The sequence below is a fragment of the Solanum pennellii genome, chromosome 4, assembly GCF_001406875.1.
Source record: "Solanum pennellii chromosome 4, SPENNV200".
Lineage (NCBI taxonomy): Eukaryota > Viridiplantae > Streptophyta > Magnoliopsida > Solanales > Solanaceae > Solanum > Solanum pennellii.
In genome coordinates, this window is record NC_028640.1 from 2,431,769 (window position 1) to 2,451,556 (window position 19,788).

A 19,788-nucleotide genomic window follows, 5' to 3' on the forward strand; every position below is an offset into this window, starting at 1 on the left:
CTACATTAAAAATAAATGAGGTGTAGATGTTATTCTTTCCGTCTCAATTTATGTGACGTTATTTAACTTGACACAAAGTTTTAAATAGAAAGAAAAAACTTCCAAAATGTGTAGTCTAAAACACTACTTGACCATTGGTATGGACATTAAATTATTTCACTAAATAACAAAACATTAATTTTGAAATAAAACTGTTTCTAACTACGAAAAAAATGACATTCTTTTTTGACGAACTAAAAAGAAAAATAGTGTCGAGGTAGGACTATGGACATAAGGAAGTTGTTTTGACAGACAAACATGTTATGGTAATGTTTCTAAGATAAAGAATTATGTGGAAAGTAGTTTTCAGTAAGAAATATTATATTCTAAAAGCTAGTTATTACTTTAATATAAATATTATAATGAAATAAATGTTATACTTAGTGTTTCCTTTTTCCTTTCACATGGACTCCAAAACCCCACTTTTCACCACCCTCAATCCCCCTTTTGTTTGCCTAGATTATATAAAAGTGTTATTAGAATGATAATTTTTTATTTATTTATCAAACACAAGTAAATATATATATAATTCACTTATTTTTTTAAACATATTTTCCTCCGTACCAAACTCAAATGTACAATCCTATGTATTTCTACGAATAAGATCTAGGAAAAATACGTATACAGAGAGATGAAGGAGTTGTTCTCGATAAATTGTAACAAATTCACATTTCACCATATGAGTAATTATTTCTCTTTGTTTCCCTTTTCCTCCTAAGCTCCTATAAAATTTGATTATAAAGCATAGCTTTATAGCATGTATTGTTCCATATTTATGATCTAATTTCATTCAGGCATAAGTTAAGATAATTGTTGCCTTCAAGTTTCATGAAAATTAAGTTATCAGGTGTTAAGTTATGTAGTGTACATCACTTGTGGTTCTCAACTGAACTTTAACCATGATCAGCATAAATTCTATAGGAATTATGCAGCATAACTTGTATTATATTATGATACGAAAATATGAACTTAGGTTCAAGAACTTTCACAAGTATATAAAGTAACAAGGGGATGTAGAAATAATCTATAGTCTTTTAGTAATACCAGTGCCCTCTCACTTGCCACTTCAACAATGAAGAAAAAGAAAGGTTTATTTCACTAGTTTCAACGGCTTAGTACACCCTCGCGATTCAATATCAAAAACCTCACTGTGCCAGTATAGCTACGATAGCTGGCATACACGCGTGCACACATACACACAGAGAGAGGGACTTAGAATTCACAGGATGTCACAAATACCAAGAGAACAAGGATGGCCAAAATCTGCCCCCAATATATATATATATATATATACCTCATTGTAACATATTTTTTGTTGTTCTCTTCTCTTTTTTGTGTCTGGGGATTCCTCTCATTTGCTATTGGGGTTCTGGGGGTAGGGGAGGGGGCAGGGTTGGAGTTGTTGATCTGGTTAAAATGTTAAAGAGTGTACAATAGTTTACAGATAATGGAGGAAGCAGTTGCCCAGCCTGCCAACAAACAAGAGAAAAGCAAATTTTAGTTCAGTGCTCAAGGAATTACAGGATCACCACTTTAAGATGACAAATATGAAGTGCGCAATGCTAAAATGAAATAACCACTGATTCCTTTATGTTAAAATCCTTATTTTCCTAGAGAAAACCTCCGCGGATCTGATATGTTGATATCATCATTCAGACCAGACCCTGTGTTATCCACCAATTGTCAAGTCATATCATATTCTTCAAGGAGTTGGCAATTGAAACACTAAACAAACAATGGAAATCTGCTAATTTATACAAGGAAACTGGAAATATGTTGCTAGCTTTCACTCGGAAATTAGATCAAATAGTCGGCTTATAATTGCCATTAAATACTACTGTTGTTTTCTGCTATCACCATTACCAATAGAATATGGAACGTACTCAGAAGATAATACAACAGGAAAACCTCAAAAAGAAACAAAAAGGTCCTGTTTTACTTTGTTTTTGTGTTTCAAGATGAAATTGACATTTGATTCGTTGGATTCTTTACTCGGTATATTAGGCTAAGTTTTCCAGACTAGGTAGAGTTGATCAGAATATAATGTGGACGAGCTCCCTTCTCCCTCATATCTAATTTGGGGATAAAGGGTCACTCATGTGTTAATGTTTCCTTCCTTAAGTTTAAACATTTATTTTTCTTCTCCTTGATATTGATAACACAATTCTTTTAATAAGCATTGCAGAAGACTATTGGGTCATAAAAACAATGCTTATGAAGAGAGGAAAATCCAAAAAAGAACAAAGAATGTCTGCATATTTGAAGAATTACAGCCATGCACTTAAGGTTTAAACTTAAGTTGATCTTAGCCAAAAGACTGACGAAGGTAGACAGCAAGAAGTAGAAAAATGAGTTTCAATGACAAATGCATGTGGAAAAGTGAGCTAAGGTATAGAACCAGAGGAACAACGCACCTCGAATGGAAGACCAGCAGAAGGTAAGGACTTTAATAAGGTTTCCATTCGGTCAATCTCAGAGTGGTGACAACTATGTGTGGTTTGACAGAATAACTCCAGCAGGAACTCTATATTGTACTTTTTACCAGGAGCTATCAATCTTATTTTGTTTTCTTATTCATGGATTGAAAATGCTAGAACCACTGACGTTGAGAGCAATTAGAACTGAGATACTTGTAACAATCGCTAGCCAAAACAGGGGTGATTCTGCAAACAAAATATGTTAATTAGACATGCAAGAAATGGGAGGAACTCTATGCATTTCCTGGAAAAAACAAACTGGGATATGAACTATTATAGATCAATTCAATGTACTTTACCTCCTAAGTCTTCAGGAACAATATCAGAAGTTTGTTGTACAGATTTAGCAGGAGTACGTTGTCTTGAGGTTGGCTCTCTAGTTTGAAAATCATCTACAGATTTAGTATTGCCTGTTTCAGATGCCACGATCCCTTGGAATTCCTCGCTGACAATTAATGCTGCTAATAAATCCATAAATGATTCTTTATCTGTTCCACTTGACACACTCTTTCCACGCTGCTCATACACAGCAGTATCTCGATCATCGAAGTCAGATGATTCATCATCTGAAGCATCCAAATACTTGGATCTTGCTTCAATCCTTTCGTCCTCCTCATCTTCGACGTAAGCTTTATAAGTCAGTCGCAGTAAAATCTCTCCTACAGGCCTTGGTCCCAGTAGTCCCCAACTTCGGAGGATCACAATTTTGTCTGTCGGTACAGTATCTTCGAGAGATACCAGATCAACCTAGAAGTAGTAGTCATTAGCAGGATACCTTTTTATACAAATCCTATCCAACAAGCTATGCAAATATCACCTTGATGATCATTAATAAATAATGTCCCATAGAAAAAAAAAATTAAAACGACAAAAGCATCCTATTTCATGTTTCCAAAATACAAACTAAATTCATTTGCATCATTAGAGGCTGAGCCTTGCCTCGACGGAAGAGTTGCTCTTTGTGACCTGTAGGTCGCTGGTTCAAGGCATGGAAACAGCCTCACTGCAGAAATGCAGGTGATGGGATACCGTACAGTCAGGGGCAGATTAGAGGAAGGATCAAGAAGTGTCACGTTACACTGCTTTATCGTAAAAAAATAATAAATATAGTGAAAACTGAAAACGGAAAAGCAGATAGAAAGGATATATAATTAAGGTGACACTTCTTAAACAAAAGTTGAGCTTAGTTCAATTGGTTTAGTGCTGGAATTCCACAGCTTAGGTTGTGTGTTCAAACTTATAGCCTCATTTTTTCTGTTTTTTTTTTCATTGATTTATGAAATCAATGAATAACATTGTTTAGTGATCATTTGGTGCTTTAGATAGAAAAATATTTCGTACTATTATTTTTAATGTGGTTTTTTCTTAATACATCTCAAAAAAAGAAAGCTCATTGTGAAAAAGTAATACGTAATATTTATTTTATTTTATTCTTAAAAAAAGGTATAGTACTATACGTGAATTGGGTTTTATTTATATTTTGTTCCTTTTTTTTTAATATGGTGTTACAATGTTTATTTATTGTTTCTAATATTAAAAGGTGACATCACTGACGAAAAATGGTACTTACGCCACTGGTTACAGTATACCAGTCTACCACATTTGCACTAGTTGGGAGTATTTTGTGCACTGAAAAAGGCCTTTGTTCATTTGCATTTCCCTTTTTGTGTAAAGACACATTATAAAACCAACAAATAAGACAGATCGCCTCTAAAAAACAATGACAATAGATAATATTTGCATGTACAGGAGGATTTACCTCCCCTGAGCCAATAGTCAAATCTGTAAAACCAAGGGAATCCTTTGCTTCTATATATAGCTTTTGTCCCCTGGGGTTTGTGACAAACATGTGAAAATCCTGCCAAAGGGCAAAGAAACATTGCGAACGATGTATAAGTTACAGTAAAAGATATAGCAAGCCGCCACAAATAAATCATACCGGCATATCAGGCCAACAGATTTATATATAAATCACCTGATTCCATATAGGCTCTCCAGGAGGTCCAAAAACAGTAGTTTGACTGTTTCTTTTGCTGCGTATTACTTGATCTCCAAGTCTTAGATTAACATATGGATCAGTTTTTCCTGAACAATAGAGGACAGGGAAATTTAAAAAAGACAGACATGGGAAACAAAAGAGGACATTACATGTACAGAAAAGCACTAGTATCTATCATTCATAAACCTGAGTAATGAGGGCGAAAAACTTCCATCTAAAAATTGAACTGGCAGCTTAACAGGAGAATCATGCGAAGTAACATACCGTATATTGTATACATGAACTGGAGGTGTAGCAGCAGAAATTTTTGGACCCATCCTCATTTTTGCTTTACATTTTTTTTCATACGTAACTTTTTTCTTCCCTTTAGCTTTTATTAACTATGACATTTACGACACACACAAACTAAAAAGAAAAAACAAGATCCTTGTGCCAACAAGTTTTCTTTTCCCAATTACAGTTTGATGTGATAACCTGATCTAAACATCTTTAATGTGTATTTAGTAATTCGTGTAATCTCTTATTCTTCAATGTGTTTTCTTTATTCTGTTGCTTCATTATACTTTGTACCTTGATATTTTGCTGTAATTTTTTCTGGCACCCCTTCTCCGAATAACTTCGCTTTTGAGCCGAGGGTCCATCTGAAACAACCTCTCTACCCTACAAACGCAGGGGGAGGTGTGTGTACATATTACTCTCCCCAGCCCCACTTCTGGTTTTACACTGGGTAGGTTGTTGTCGTAGTTGTATTTGTTAGAAAGCATAATCGAAAGTCTTCGCATTTCCTCCTTTATAATGTGATTTCATTTGGTACTGTTTTCCTATATCTGTGATTTGATTCGGTAATCTTAGGGTGCGTCCCTTCACTGAATATATTAATGGAGGACGCTTCGTGCACCGGGTTGCCCCAGTGATTTCATCCAGTAATTATTATATTTTAACTGGTTCACAGTGATTACTGACCAATATATGTGGATTTTATATTCACTTAAAAGTAGTTGCTCATGCAATGGAAAACACATTCTTTTGAAGCTTCAACTGATTTTCAAGTAAACAAATACCTCTGACCTTTTTCTTTCACAAACTAGGATATGCTACAGAATAGTTTTAACTTTTAAATAATATGAAGAGACGAACTCATTTAATAGTTCATAGTGCATGACAAGTCTCTAGTGTTACTAAAAGGCAAAATATCGGACCTCAGAAAAAGATTAATGCCAAGTTTCTAGTGTTACTAAAAAGCAAAATATCAGACCTAAGAAAAAGATTGATGCCACTGATGAAAGATGAACAAATTCATACCATAGATGATATAAGAGAGTTTCCGTGCATCAACAAGAGTCACTGATAGTTCTCCAGCATAGTCCTTATTTCCTTCTTGCATTTCCCCAGCCTTAGGTTGTTCGCTCTGACCAGACTTAGGATCACTTGGAATAGGGCCGACTGTTTTCCCTTTCTGAAAATCCAACACAATTTTTTTTGGACGGACAAAGAGACGAGGTAAATCCTCAGTAAGAAGCTTCTTCAAAAACCTGAAACATCCGTAGAAGATATAAGAACTCAAACCCACCACTGCAGTGGAAAAATGAGATAGTTCCATAGAGTACTGCAAATCGAAAACGCATCAGGCAAGAAATTCAGAATTAATATGATGCTAGAAAGATCTAGGCCTGGAATTAACTTTAAAGATGATACGTGCTAAAACACCAAATGCAGCCATTATTGTAGAGCATTTAAATGAAACTAACTTGAGCTGAAAATAAGAGACTTGACACAAGACAAGAGATTTCCCAAAATTAGGGAAGAAAATGGGCAGAGAGAGAGAGAGTGAACATCCTCGGAATACATAACGCGAGGTGCCTAACTAGAAGCAACTTCAGAAATCCAGAATAAGGTGAATAAGGAAGATTCTCAAGAAAAATCATTCATGATTGATGACAATACCATGACCATATCTACTGAAAAGCAAAAGGGGCTTTAAAACAGAAAAAGGAAATTTGACTGCATAAGCTAGGAGTGTAAGTGGCCTGGTAAAGCATTATTCAGTGATCAGTCACACTTCACCCTGCAACCCACCCATCACCCAAAGAAAAAAACAAGAAAAGGGTCTCTTCAATGAGATGCTAATTAAACAGCAAAAAGAAATTGGATATACCAAGGATGGGGGATAACAAACAGAAGCGGAAAGCACATAGGTAATAAGAACAGCAGATAATAAAATAGTACTTACATTGATAGAACAGGAATTGCTGGTATTTCCCAAATACATGCAAGAAAAAGAAAAGAAACATGTCAAGATCCTCATAATGGGCACATCAATAATATTACTCATCTAGTTTATTCGTTTAACTTTAGGTATCACTATCCCATTTTAAAAAGTGTAAATAGAAAACAAACAGCAGTCATTCAAATGATGACAACTCAGCATCAGTAAGTAATAAATAATTGGTAACTATGCACTGGAAAGATCTCACTACACAGCAACTCAACTAGAAAAAGCGGGGTATTAACTAATCCTAAAATTAGGTTTAATGGCAGAAGAATGCTAGTCTTGGAAGCTGATACCACAAAGAGGATTACACAGAGCAGCAAAGAAAACAAGATAAAGAAGAAACCAAATATGTTTCATAGTCTTCACAGTACGCCAAATAGTTGCTAACGAATCGAATTAGGTTCCTAAAATTACATTGAAGTACCCGATAAGAATAAACTCCATGAAGTTCATTCTTGAAAAGAATAAACTCTATGGAGTCATTCCACTGTCTTACAGAATATGTTCCAGTGATCAATATTTGACGACCCATGATTAACAGGGTGTTTGCATTGGCTTAAAAGTTGGGCAAATCTACTTTTAAATCAGTTTCTGACTTGAGGAAATGTACAAATATAAGAATAACTTAAAATAAGTTAGGAAGTGTTTGGCAAGGTTAAAAATAACTGAAAATAAGTTAGAAATGACTTAAAATAAGTTAAAAACCAAAAGTAGGCTTCCCCCTACTTTTTATTTTTCGACTTAAAAGTTTTTTTTTTAAAGAAAGGTAAAGTCGTATTCCTCAGTATGCTGACAACCATTAAAAAAATTACAGTGCAAGTAATCATAATTACAGATAGTCTGAGAAGTCTACTGGCTGTTCTACCTCATCTATACCCTCTTCTTTACACCAAAGATATAAAGTATTAATGCAGTTTTCTTTTACTTTCTGCATTGGATTAGTAATATCGACTTAAAAGTTATTTAAGTTTGACTTTTTATTTTTGACTTGAAAGTTACTTTTTATAAGCCAATCCAAATGGGCTCCTACTCTTTTCTAAGAATTAAGCACTCAACGGAATCAAAAGCTATTTTCTTCCAGAAGAAACAAATTGAACACAACAGTTGGGTGTAAACAGATATATAAATCATGAATAAATCAGCTTTGAAACAGTCTCTTATCAAAAGAAAGCAACTTTCAAACAGTGTTTAGTATCTGAATCAGCTGGGCACTCAACAACTATTACGACTCAATCCCAAGCAAGTTATATGAATTCGCACTATCCATATTGTTCTTTTACGCTCATCTTAGTACGATATCTTTCAAATAAAATTCAGAAAAATCACAATAAAAAAGCACAAGAAATTCTCTGTATTTTCTACTAGCATATGAATATTTGAGGGGACTAAGAGACTCATTAAAAAACATTGGGCTTCAAGTAACATACTGATATGACTATAATTTACTTCTCATGTATTTGGTATTTTGCCTATATAAAACTTATAGCATGCAAGATTCTGACACATGATTCATCTCGTAGATAAAAGTCCCAAGTCGAAATTCACATACCCATTAGGTTGAACAAACGGAACGGTGACAAGTCAAGTTTTATCTTGGGAAGGGAGACAAAAGCCCAAGAAACAGCTCCAATCCAAGGCTCTGTTTGTATTAATCGTAATTTGACCCAAAGTTCACCATCAATGTCAAAGTTCCGAACACCGACTGGCACAGAAATGGGGATGACTCCAAACTTTAGTGACAGCATTAAAAGCATGCGAGCACCACCAGTGTATCGAAGACCTATCTGATATCTAGAAAGAATTAAACAATGCACAAATCAGTTGCTACATTCCATGAAACAATGAACTTTCACATAACAACAACAACATGCCCAGTGAAATCTCCAAAGTGATGTCCGGGGAGGATAGAGTGTACTGAGACCATACCACTACCTCTAGATGTAGTGAGATTATTTTCAATAGACCCTCAGCTTAAGTGCCTCAAATCAATGAGCTAGCTTAATCTGTTTTACTGTCTTGATCAGTCTCAAGGAACTAGTCTAATTGTTCCCCACAAGGCAAAAACACCATATCTCTATATCGAGAGAAAATTCCAAAACAAATGTTGAACATATATTTTCCTTCTATTCTAGACAACAACTGAAATAATGAGATAAGGAGAAAATATCAGCTCGACTGCTTTACCAAGAAATTTGCACAAAGAGTTCTTCTCTAAAATGTGATTGTATATTTCCTTTTTGATTCTGGACCTCAGTTCAATTAAGAAATATGGGCTAAGGAGAATATACCAACTCAAACAATTTCAACCAAGAACATAAAAAACAAGAGCTTTTCTATTTTGAACTTCAAAAATTTTCTTTTTTCACTTAGAGGGGTAGTGTGGGATAATGGCAAGAAGTGTTACTCACTGCAAATCATTGACTCGACGAGAAGTTTTCCGCTCCACACTCCTAACAGAAAGAGGCTCATCCCCCAGTGAGAATTGCTTTATCTCAACTCTCTGCACATAATCAGGCTTTTTGAGATTATCAATGACAGGCTGAAGCAAACCAATGATCCAATTCTCAATCCCAGGTCTATAGACCTTCCACAACTTCCCTAACACCATGTTTACCCACTCCACTGACTCTTTCCTTTGCAAATCCTTCTCCAACAATGAAGAAAGGTTTGGTGGGACCTGTGACAATATCCCGGAGTTTCCTCCATTGTTTGGCTTAGCATTACTCTTTCTAGATGTCCAAACCTTATCAAAAACAACACCAACAAAGAAAAACAATGCAAAAAGACCGAAAATATTTCGATTTATTGGAGGTGAAGGTAATGGATGCATCACCCCCAATTGAGTCCTTAGCTTATCTACAATAGGGTCTTCTTGAAAACTAGCAAAATTGTTACTAGAACATCTAGAAGCTTCTAATTCCTCAGAGACTCTTCCAGAAGCATCCATTTCATCAGCAAATCTCTTAATCACAATATTTCTAGCTCCTCTTCTAGCACTATCCCTAATCTGCATGTCAAAACTATGGTGGTCTCCACCATTCACACAAGCTCGAATTACCCATTTCGCACGAATCCTATACCTAACACTCGAATCCAAACCCAATTTCCCCAAACCCAATTTCCCCCTACTCCTCCTCCTCGTCACCAACGAACTGCCATTACTTTTACATGGACAAGGAGATGGGTATACCCAAAATACTTTACGGAAATCAGGGGTAATAGCAGAAACTGATTCAAAAACCATTAATATCAAAAACCCAGATGCCTTTTGAGCTATAATTAACAGTTCTTGAACTTGAAGTATACAATGAACTACCAATAAACATGAATCCAAACCCAAAACCCAATTTGCTCAAAGCTTTATCTTTTTCAAAGAGAACTGAAAACAACATTACAAGCTATGAAATTCCCAGTTTTTTCAGCACAGATGGATGCATGTACACAAGACTATCTGTGGGTGTGTTAGAGAGAGAAACAAAGATAGAGAGAGAAAGTGAAAAGGCTAAAAGGAAGGTAGAAACATGGAATCAAGAATTTGATCCTTATATGATTACAGAGAATCACAGAGAAAGTTTAAAGGCCGCAAAAAATTTGCAGCAATTTTGGAAAGAGAAAACACACCACCTGTACGTGTGAAAGCACCGCCCACCCACACCCAGCGGTGATTCGATATTTATATTAAAATTTGATTAATTAAATATACGAAAAAATAATTTTATTACTTTCTATAGCTATAGTTTGATAATCACAATTCGTAGTTACATGTTATAGGGAGGCGAGAGAAGAGGCAAAAAGTGGGAGAGATGTGAATTGTATATGTATATTGGTTAAATAATTTTATATCATACATATGTATTTGTACATATGATAGGCGAAATTGGGTGAGAGAGGAGAGAAGTGAGCGAGAGAGGGCAAAGAGATGAATTTCATATGTATATAGATTAGATAATTGTATATTATATATATGCATTTGTATAAAAAACAAGCGAGATCGAGAGAAAGAGAGATGCAAGTGAGAATAGAAGAGGGAGGAGAGAGGGCAGAGAGATGAATTTCATATGTATATTGATTAGATAATTGTATATTATATATATATATATATATATATATATATGTATGTATTTGTATAAAAGCAAGCGAGATTGAGAGAGAGGAAAGAGACAAGCGAGATATATAGAGAGGGGAAAGAGGCAAGCGGGCAGAGAAATGAATTTTATATGTTATATAGATAAAATAATTATATATTATACATATACATTTATATAAAAACTCACCAAAATTGAGAGAAAAAGAAGTGCAACGAGCAAAATTGAAAGAAGAAGAGATTAAAGAATTTGTATAACTCACGCTAAAAATAAAGTCTTTTATAATATCAACAATTGCATATTTAATTCAAAATTCATTGTAATTCTTATTAATTTTTAACTTATAGTTAAAACTTTATAAATATTTTATAATAATTTAATAATTACAAAATTTAAAATCTTGAATTTAGCGATATAAAGAACCTTTTTAGTAACGTGTTTGTTGTTTTATTTGCTTGGGAAATTGGTCTGTTGACCATAGACACACAATTAGTTTGGCACTTGAACCACTTGCGGCTATTTGTTCGTATTTTTTCTTTTAGCTATTTGTATTTAATTATTTATTTTGATAAATTAAAAAAGATAATAAAAATTTTTTATTATATTTTTATTTAAATTCTTTTGAAAATTTTTAAATTTTAATTCATCATTGTTGAAATCATAATTAATAAGGGTAAAATTGTAACTTCACTATACTAATTATTGCTATCTTAATATATGTGTTATTTCTAAAGTGGATAACTAAATAGAAACGGAGAGGTACAATTATCATTATTATGTCATCACTTACTTCCATTTTTTTCCCCTACAAATAATTTCAAGTCAAACACTTTAAAATGGAGTGAATATATCGAGGCAAATTTAATAGATTGTGAGGATATTTACTCGAACTCTTTTAATGAAATTTTATTAATATAAAAGTTTAAAATTATAAACTACTTTTTATTTTCCAAAATTCTCTTAGTAATCAGAGTAAGATGACAATATTCAAATAGTTAACACTCTCCTTCATTTTTAATTATAAAATTAATTAGAGTATATTATTCAATTGTTCCCTTTTATTTAACTTTATGTGAAATAGTCAAAATTCAAAAAAAAAAAGTAACGTTAATATTATTTAATTTAAAAATCTATAAGAAATGATCTCTTTTAAGCATAAAAATAAAATAATTTTTTCAAATAAAATAAAAATGCAAATAAGTAACACATGGGTCGGAGCCGACGCAGTACTTAGACTTTTTTGACTTGAAATTTCTTACACGGCTTGTAAAGGTGGTTGACCAGTCATTTTTTAGATTGGGCCATATTTGTGTCAAAAGGCCCATTTGAAAATTGAAAGAAATAAAAAAATATATTTTTTTTTACATTTAAAAAGTTTTATTATTTAGAGTCCTAACATTTATATATTACATCCGCAAAGGCGATTGAGTTGATATAACAGAATTATTTCATAAATGAGATTAAAGATCAAATATCATCATATTCTTTTTCAGTCGACTCAAATGGTGTACCGAATATAATATTTTTAAAAAATGTCAGGAATCTTCTATGTCTGATCTAGGGTGACTGTTTAATCTGATCTATATCTCTTGTTTGATTTGCAAGAAATTGCACATGGACAAGTTTATCGACAAGTGTACTCGAAGGACGACAAATATTTTGTATTGTATATTTTTCTTATCATGGTATATCAATATATGAAATTTTTGTTAATAATAATTAATAAATTTTTGACATTATACATCATTTTATATGTAAATGACCACTGCAAAAATATTGTTCCCTGCTACTCTTTATTATTTATGTTGTACTTTAATGACATGTCTTGTGGCTCTACCTTTTGTACGTCTCTATACAACGCTATAAATACAGACATGAAAGTTCATATCGTATACATTTGATTACATCGAAAGAAAGAAAAATAACTCAAACAAATTGTTCATACACTTGTATTATTTCTCACGATATACACGTGTAACACACGTATCCAAAGCTAGTAGTAATAACCAAATGCCAAAGGATCAAGTAAAAGGAAATATTAACTAAATTGCATTATGTACATAGAATGTCTTCCATTGTTAGCAGCAGCTCTAGTGGTGCTTACATTTTTAAAAGGATCAATGATGACATTCAAATCCAATCAATTTCTAGAAAAAACTGTGAGCCTTTTCCCAGAAATCTAACCTCACAATCAACTATGCACAATAAAGAATGTAAAATATGAACAATTTTCTTGAAAGAAAACAACTTTGAGACCCAGAATTCATAACATTTCCTAGTGTTGTTAAGAGATTGAAATCAAACAAGATCTGAAGGATCTAATTTTCTTGTGGGGTTTCCTGAGGGCCTTCTGTAAATATCATCAAAAGGAAGGTTGAAGTCTCCAACCGAATCGTTCATGAAGAAGGTATTGGCCAACCTATTAGAATTCCTCAAGTCAACGTGCTTGTGCTCGTGCTCGTGCTCTTGCTCATCTAGACTTCTGTCAGAGAAATTATCATAATAATCATGAGGATTGCTGTTGAAATTCGGAGGTTCAAGGAAGCTTGTCTGAGGATTTGTGACTTGTGGTCGACTTCTGTCAGAGAGATTCTCATAATAATCATGAGGATTGCTGTTGAAATTCGGAGGTTCAAGGAAGCTTGTCTGAGGATTTGTGACTTGTGGTCGACTTCTAGTCCACCACTGGCTCCTCATAGATTGTGCCATGCTACTTGAATCATCCTGATGTAGGATGCTCTCTCTCAAAACAGGAGCTGATGTGGTGGCTTCGAGATGACTTTGTGCTCGGTCCTCAAATAAGTGACCCCAGTTGTCTTCAACTGTATCCTTGCTTTGCACAAAATGAGGAGGCATCCAAGGATCTTTAAGGTGTTCGTTGTAATCAGTATGAAGAGGCCTGGATTCAATGCCTCTTGAATCACTACTCGTATTGTGAGGATGCGAGGTATAATACCAATCAAGAATGTAAGGATAATTCCTCTGTCCACCATCTATTAACCACATTGAGCCAAATCCAGCTCCCAAGTTGTTGAGAGGCATTTCCCTGGAGAACAAATTGTTTCGATTGCTTAAGCCTCTAAAGTCGGGATTCCAGTGCTGTAGCTCTGAAGGTCGATATGCAGGTCCTATTTCATGCAACTGCAGCTTTTGCTCTCTAAACGTTTTAAGTGTTGATATGAACTGTTTTCCATGATCATCAGGTTGCCATGAAGGATAGCTAGTTTGAAAGCTGAAATCATTTGACATGTACTGTTATTCGGAAGCTCTTAAATCCAACAATAATTCAAAACAGCCTCAAGTAATTATAAGACCAACCTTAGGAATGATTTCTCCATTTTCCCTTGAGAACTTCTTTGCAAGCGGGAAGAATTAAATGGTGATCCATATTTGCTATTGCCATGATTCTGAAAATCAAACACGCTGAAGCTGCCAAGAGAGACATAAATCAGTGCTTGAAGATTGAAATGTGGGAGCTCCGTCAATAGGAGCTACCAACATGTGAAGGTCCAAGCAAAGCTGATATAATTACTAACCTGCACACATGACCAACACCCTCAACGTGAACAGTGAAGTCCGCAATGAAGCGCAAAATATCATCTACCTTCTGTTACAAAAAAAATCCAAATGTCAGCGACCATTAACTCAAGCTAGGTAGATGAGGAAATTATCCTTCAAAATAAAGATCACCTTTGGGACAACAAATAGCAGCAGATATGGTGTAAGAAAAATTGAGGTCATCTCCTCAAGTAACATCATTCCAGTATACTGCAGGATGAGTTAATAAGAAGTCAATAACAATCTCACCGTAAAATGAAGTACTACCCGATTTAGCCATTGACAGTGAGACACTTGCATAAAGCAACAGCAACAACAATTGGGGTCTAGGGAGAGTAAGATGTGTGCAGACCTCACCTCAACCTCTGTGGGGTAGAGAGGTTGTTTCCGACAAACCCTCAGCTCAAAAGAAATGTAACCAACGCAGGAAAAGTAAGTAAGAAAGGAGACAGCAAAATGGCAATGTGAAAAACAAGTGCAGCAACGTACATTAATACACTTTGGAGAAAAAAGAAACTACGTGATACCTAAAACATACTACTAGAAGTAAAACAGAATTCAACTACCTACTAACCTTCTAGCTTAATCCTTGACCTACATTTTTTCCTATCTAAGGTCAAGTCCTTAGTCAATTGAAATTGTGTCATGTCCAGGCTAATCACGTCCCCCAATTCTTTTGGCCTACCTCTACCTATCCTAACTCATGCTACAAGCCTTCAACCAACCTCACACGCCTCCTCACTGACGCATCCTCAATCTTCCTCTTCACATGTATGAATAATCTCAGTCTCACTTTCCTCATCTGGTCAGCCACGGAGGTCACTCCCACTTTGTCCCGTATAACTTTGTTCTTAAGCATATCTCTCTTAATATACCCACACATCCATGTGAGCATCCTCATCTCCGCTACCTTCATCTTCTGACCGTGGGCATTCTTGACTAGTTGGACTCTACCTAATACAATTAGTGTTGGTCTAACAACCACTATGTAGAACTTACTGTAAGCCTTGATGACACATTTTTATCGCACAGTACCCAGAGGCAAGTCTCTACTCCACCCATCCCTCTCCACTACGATGTGCGATATCATCGTTGATCGACCTGTCTCCTTGAATTATGGACCCAAGATACTTGAACCTTTCTCTCTTGCATAAGAAGAAGTCCATAACAATCTCATGGTAAAATGAAATACCACACAAACTTTTGATGACAAGGGAAACCCGCAGCCGCTACCCTTTGGGTGCGCACAGGGTAATGAAATACTACACAATCTATCCGTCAACAGTAAAGCTCTTGCATAACCTGGCTATATATCTAGGAAATTCTTCTCTAAAAAATAAAAAATAAAATTCCGGAGAAGAATACAGTAAAGGTATTGAAAAAGCCTACAGCTGGAGCTACATTACGAACAAAACTTTGTGATAAATTACAAAAAAATTAAAAAGGAAGTTAAAATATAGAAGGCTATGCAGCAGATTCAAACTTCGAATCTAATAAATAAAAAGTAACCCACCCTCAATCAAAGAAACATAAAAAGAACTAAGAAGGATAAACTGCCAAAAAAGTGGAATGAAGAAAAAATCATGACAATGGTCTGCCTTGTTTTTTTTGAAATAGGTAACTTTGTATTCACACAAAAGAGCTCATCAAGGAATTGATGATGGTCTGCCTTGTCTGGATTCATTCTGTATGATTACACTCTATTGAAGCAAAATATTACATTTAGCTCTACAATTAATTGTTTAACGAATCAACTGTGGTATTTTATTAGTTTAATTTTATATAAATTATAAATGACTTTCCTGGAAAAACTAATAATATGCTCTAAATGAAAATAGGAAATCCATAAGCCAAGACATCAGTTACTTCAACGAAGTGTCTGTTTTCACATTTATTTGCTTATAAGAAACCATAAGGCAAAAAAGCACCTGGAATAAAGTTTCAAACTCTGTTCGTATGGCCTCAGTATTTTCTTTCCCTCGCCATCTCTTTGGCATAAAGTGTGTATGTTGGACAACAAGTGACATTGCTCCCTGTGGGTCAAGGACAAGAAGCTCATCTGTTATTGCAGCCCGGCTTATAGCTGTTATAGTTCCAAATACAGCAGCATACCAGAATAAGTTGCGACCAAATATCTGCAAGATTTGAAGCAAAATATAAGATGCAGTACCAGATTGCTATAAAAGAAAAAAGAACAGCTTTGCAAATAAGCATTTGCTGGTTGTGGAAGTTTAAGTATTTTACATGGCCTTCCAGCAGAGATTCTTCTAGAAATGCAATGATAATAAGAACAGCAGCAAATCCACCGGAAACAAAAGAAATGAACTTTGCGACGATAGATAAAATAGGCGATGGAAACTGCTTTAGATAATCAGAAGCATGTACGGCACTGCTGTTGATGCGATGCTTAAACAAATGGTCAACCTGATTATAAAGAAGATGCACATAAGTATAGAAGCAAAAGCCGTAACACTTGAGAATGAAAATAGGAAGTACCTACCGATTTGTGGAGAAAAAAGAGATTGAAAAACCCATAATCTCACATTCTCACTAAAATGTTAGCTCACGATATATACACACAAAACCAGTCAAATTTGCGACTCAAACCCAAACTAGTAGGGTTGGCTGTATGAATCTGTCAGAGTCATTCAGCTCAACCCATTTCACTTAGCTGAAAAATCTGTTACATGAATATGTTATAAAACGTATATCATGCAATAGACGGACTATGGAAAATATAGAGGCAATGTACGGCTGAAAGGCTAAAAGCTTGATGAGTCATAGTGACATTACCATTTAGTACCCACACAAGTACCTGAAAGCATGAGAGAAGAACGTGGTACACTAAACACCTTTTCCCTCCCCACTCCCAAAATAATTAGGGACCAAAGAGATCCATAAATAACAACTTCCATGTTTTTCAACCTATCAAGTTCATACCAGAGAAATGATACCTCGTTGAATTCCCTAAACATCCACTTGGAAAGATTTGACCATCTTCGAGACGATGCCGTACTTGGATGGTTGTAGAACTGTTCAGCATGCCTCAAGAAGAGATACACCAGCATGAATATAACAAGAAATGGAGATAAGAGAAGCATTAAAACTCCAACAATCATAAGCCTTTTCTTTAATGTTTTAGGATCAGAAATGAAGTCCCTGCGTATACAAAAGTTTCTGCAGAAACAAAACACCAGATCAAATAGTAAAGTGGAGAACAAATTAGCAAAGATAATAGGAATAAGAACTTCCATTACTTAAATTACTAAGCACCGCATAGACATTTCACTTCAACATAGGGTATTCATTTACCTGTCAAACATGCTCTGCAGTATGCACCAATTTAAGGTCCATTCAAGGGTCTTTGGCAGTATTAGACGACTACGCACATCATTGGGGCCACAAATGATAGTTGGACCAGCACCAGGTACCCAGTGAGAAATAGGAAAAGAAAGGAGCCCTTTGTTAAGCATTCCTATCAAATAATTTTCCTTCCGCATTAATCGCATAACCACATCATGAATAGAAAGATTCTTAACTACACAAAGTTGTTGCAATTCTTGTAACTGAACGACCCTTTCAAGAATGGACGCCCATGGAATGGTTTGTATCTCCTTGTCTGTCACATGTAGACTGCACAGAAATGTGACACCATTGTGATTAGGTAGAGGAATGACAAAAGAGATATTGGCGATGAGCTAATAACAAGCAACACAGAAAAGACAACAATCAGTCAACATCTTGGGTTTCCACTAATCATAACTAAGCAAGAAAAAGAAATGACTGATATTCCAGAAAAGTTGAGTTTCAGAAAATCTTTAAAGATATTCAGCGCACCTTCTGCAGTAGAACTGACGGATTGCCAGGGTTTCTCTTAGCTGTGCGAAAAACCTTAAGAAGCAAAATATCCAGTAGACAGAAAATATCCCCAGGTAACCCAACACAGTGCCTTTAAAAAGCGTAAGAGGTTTCAGTGGGTGCAGATGAAGAGCTTCATTGGCCAGATCACAAGGCTTAATTCCAGATTCCACAGCATCCATTCCACATTTGGCGTTGCGGAGCCCATTCCAATCAACATACAAAAGAAAAAATCCAGAGAAGAATATGGTGAAAGCTAGGCTCAGAAGCTCAAATATCCACTTTATAATAATGCACCATAATCCTTTCTCGCAATAATAGTTGTAGAGCCTCTCGAAGAACAAGTCCAGATCAGAAATTGGTTCGACACTAACACTCTCACCATTAAGAAGTCCAGATGGGCTTTCACTACCTGGACTTGGTGCTCTGCGATAGTCCGACAGTTCGATTTCAGGATGCACATCATCAAGCAATCCTGTTCTCAATGATGATTCGCCGTGCCTTCTCCATTTGAATATGTTAAGGCCATTAGCGCCTTTTTGTCCACTGAACATCATTCATGTACGCTGACGATATGCAAACACCCCCTGACAACTCCCCATGGACCAAGCAATTAAAATATAGCACTGAAAAGAAAAAAGAGAAAACACCAAGTCATTCTTCAGGTTGTCTTCAAAGTATAAATAAGTATACCCCTACCCCCACCTTGTGGGATTATACTAGGTGTCTGGGTATTTGTTGTTTGTAAGTGGTAAAATTGATCTCGGAGGCATAACAAACCATCAATAATTGTTTTATCTAAGGTTTTCTTTTTTCTTCATATCACTTACCACCTCTGATTGGAAATACCAACATTATATTATGTGAGAGTCCCACAGAGCTCCAGCCAAGTACCAAATATTAAAAAACCAAAGGGAAGCAAAATTTCTACTTAAGCCTTGAGCACTATGTCTATCCTAGTTCTGCAAGACTCAGTTACCAGAGAAACTCAAAGCATTAACCCAACAAAGCATGAAAACAAAGGTCATAACTCATGAGAACGGCAGATTCAATGTTTTGCAAGAACTTAGTTAAGGAAATACACTTGCAAGTCAAACTTCCAGTTCTAAGCTGATGGACCTTTTACACGCACAAGTACCTAAGCACATTTTAGTAATTTTGACACATTTTCAAAAGTTTTCAGCAGATTGGAGCTGGTTCATGGATCTCGGTTTTTTACATATTGAGTTGCATGTCTCCTCTCAATAACAGAGGAATAAGTCTTTAAGGTTACCTTCCTCCTGATACTTTCAAGGGAAAACATCAATGGGGTTGGCGTGTTATTTGGCGTTTGGGGTTTGAGGAGGAGGCATTGAATCTTTAGAGGAGTGAATCAACGAGAAAGAACTAAAACTGCAGAGTGCAGACAGACCCAAATACTGGGAAGTAGGAACATGAGGAGGTGGGAGTAGAAGAAGCATGAATGCTTGCACAATCATTGGGAGCGGCGGCGCCGGGGGG

General features: G+C 35.4%; 2 protein-coding genes across 4 annotated transcripts in view; both read right to left on the minus strand.

Annotated features, from left to right (window-relative positions):
* Positions 1-1,027: 1,027 nt before the first annotated feature.
* On the minus strand, positions 1,028-10,416 carry LOC107017989 (tricalbin-3). Its single transcript, XM_015218310.2, has 9 exons — positions 9,196-10,416; positions 8,337-8,578; positions 6,746-6,764; positions 5,818-6,047; positions 4,492-4,601; positions 4,276-4,374; positions 2,816-3,263; positions 2,454-2,702; positions 1,028-1,508 (listed from the first exon to the last, which is right to left on the minus strand). Exons 1-8 carry the CDS (start codon positions 10,029-10,031, stop codon positions 2,614-2,616), a joined length of 2,073 nt encoding a protein of 690 aa, XP_015073796.1. The 5' UTR covers positions 10,032-10,416; the 3' UTR covers positions 1,028-1,508; positions 2,454-2,613.
* Positions 10,417-12,893: 2,477 nt separating this feature from the next.
* LOC107018266 (autophagy-related protein 9) overlaps positions 12,894-19,788 on the minus strand; it is a 9,746-nt gene continuing 2,851 nt past the window's right edge. Inside the window, exons 1-10 of one of the 3 annotated variants that reach the window (XM_027916487.1) lie at positions 18,268-18,845; positions 17,743-18,063; positions 17,385-17,607; positions 16,675-16,854; positions 16,359-16,565; positions 14,563-14,640; positions 14,409-14,479; positions 14,191-14,301; positions 13,527-14,104; positions 12,894-13,430 (exon numbers count right to left, since the gene is read on the minus strand). In XM_027916487.1, coding sequence (XP_027772288.1) covers positions 13,171-13,430; positions 13,527-14,104; positions 14,191-14,301; positions 14,409-14,479; positions 14,563-14,640; positions 16,359-16,565; positions 16,675-16,854; positions 17,385-17,607; positions 17,743-18,063; positions 18,268-18,845 — 2,607 coding nt within the window. In that variant the 3' untranslated portion in view covers positions 12,894-13,170. Of the gene's footprint in view, positions 14,105-14,190; positions 14,302-14,408; positions 14,480-14,562; positions 14,641-16,358; positions 16,566-16,674; positions 16,855-17,384; positions 17,608-17,742; positions 18,064-18,267; positions 18,915-19,788 lie in introns of those variants that run through there. The other 2 variants (XM_027916486.1, XM_015218700.2) reach the window with 2 other exon arrangements.

Bases quoted from the DNA above. Each gene is read 5' to 3' on its own strand.
- LOC107017989 (XM_015218310.2), bottom strand. From the start codon at position 10,031: ATGGTTTTTGAATCAGTTTCTGCTATTACCCCTGATTTCCGTAAAGTA. The intron at 4,375-4,491 runs GTGATTTATATA...GCCCTTTGGCAG, and splicing joins GAGAGCCTATATGGAATCAG to GATTTTCACATGTTTGTCAC. The intron at 3,264-4,275 runs GTAAATCCTCCT...TACTACTTCTAG, and splicing joins TGACTATTGGCTCAGGGGAG to GTTGATCTGGTATCTCTCGA.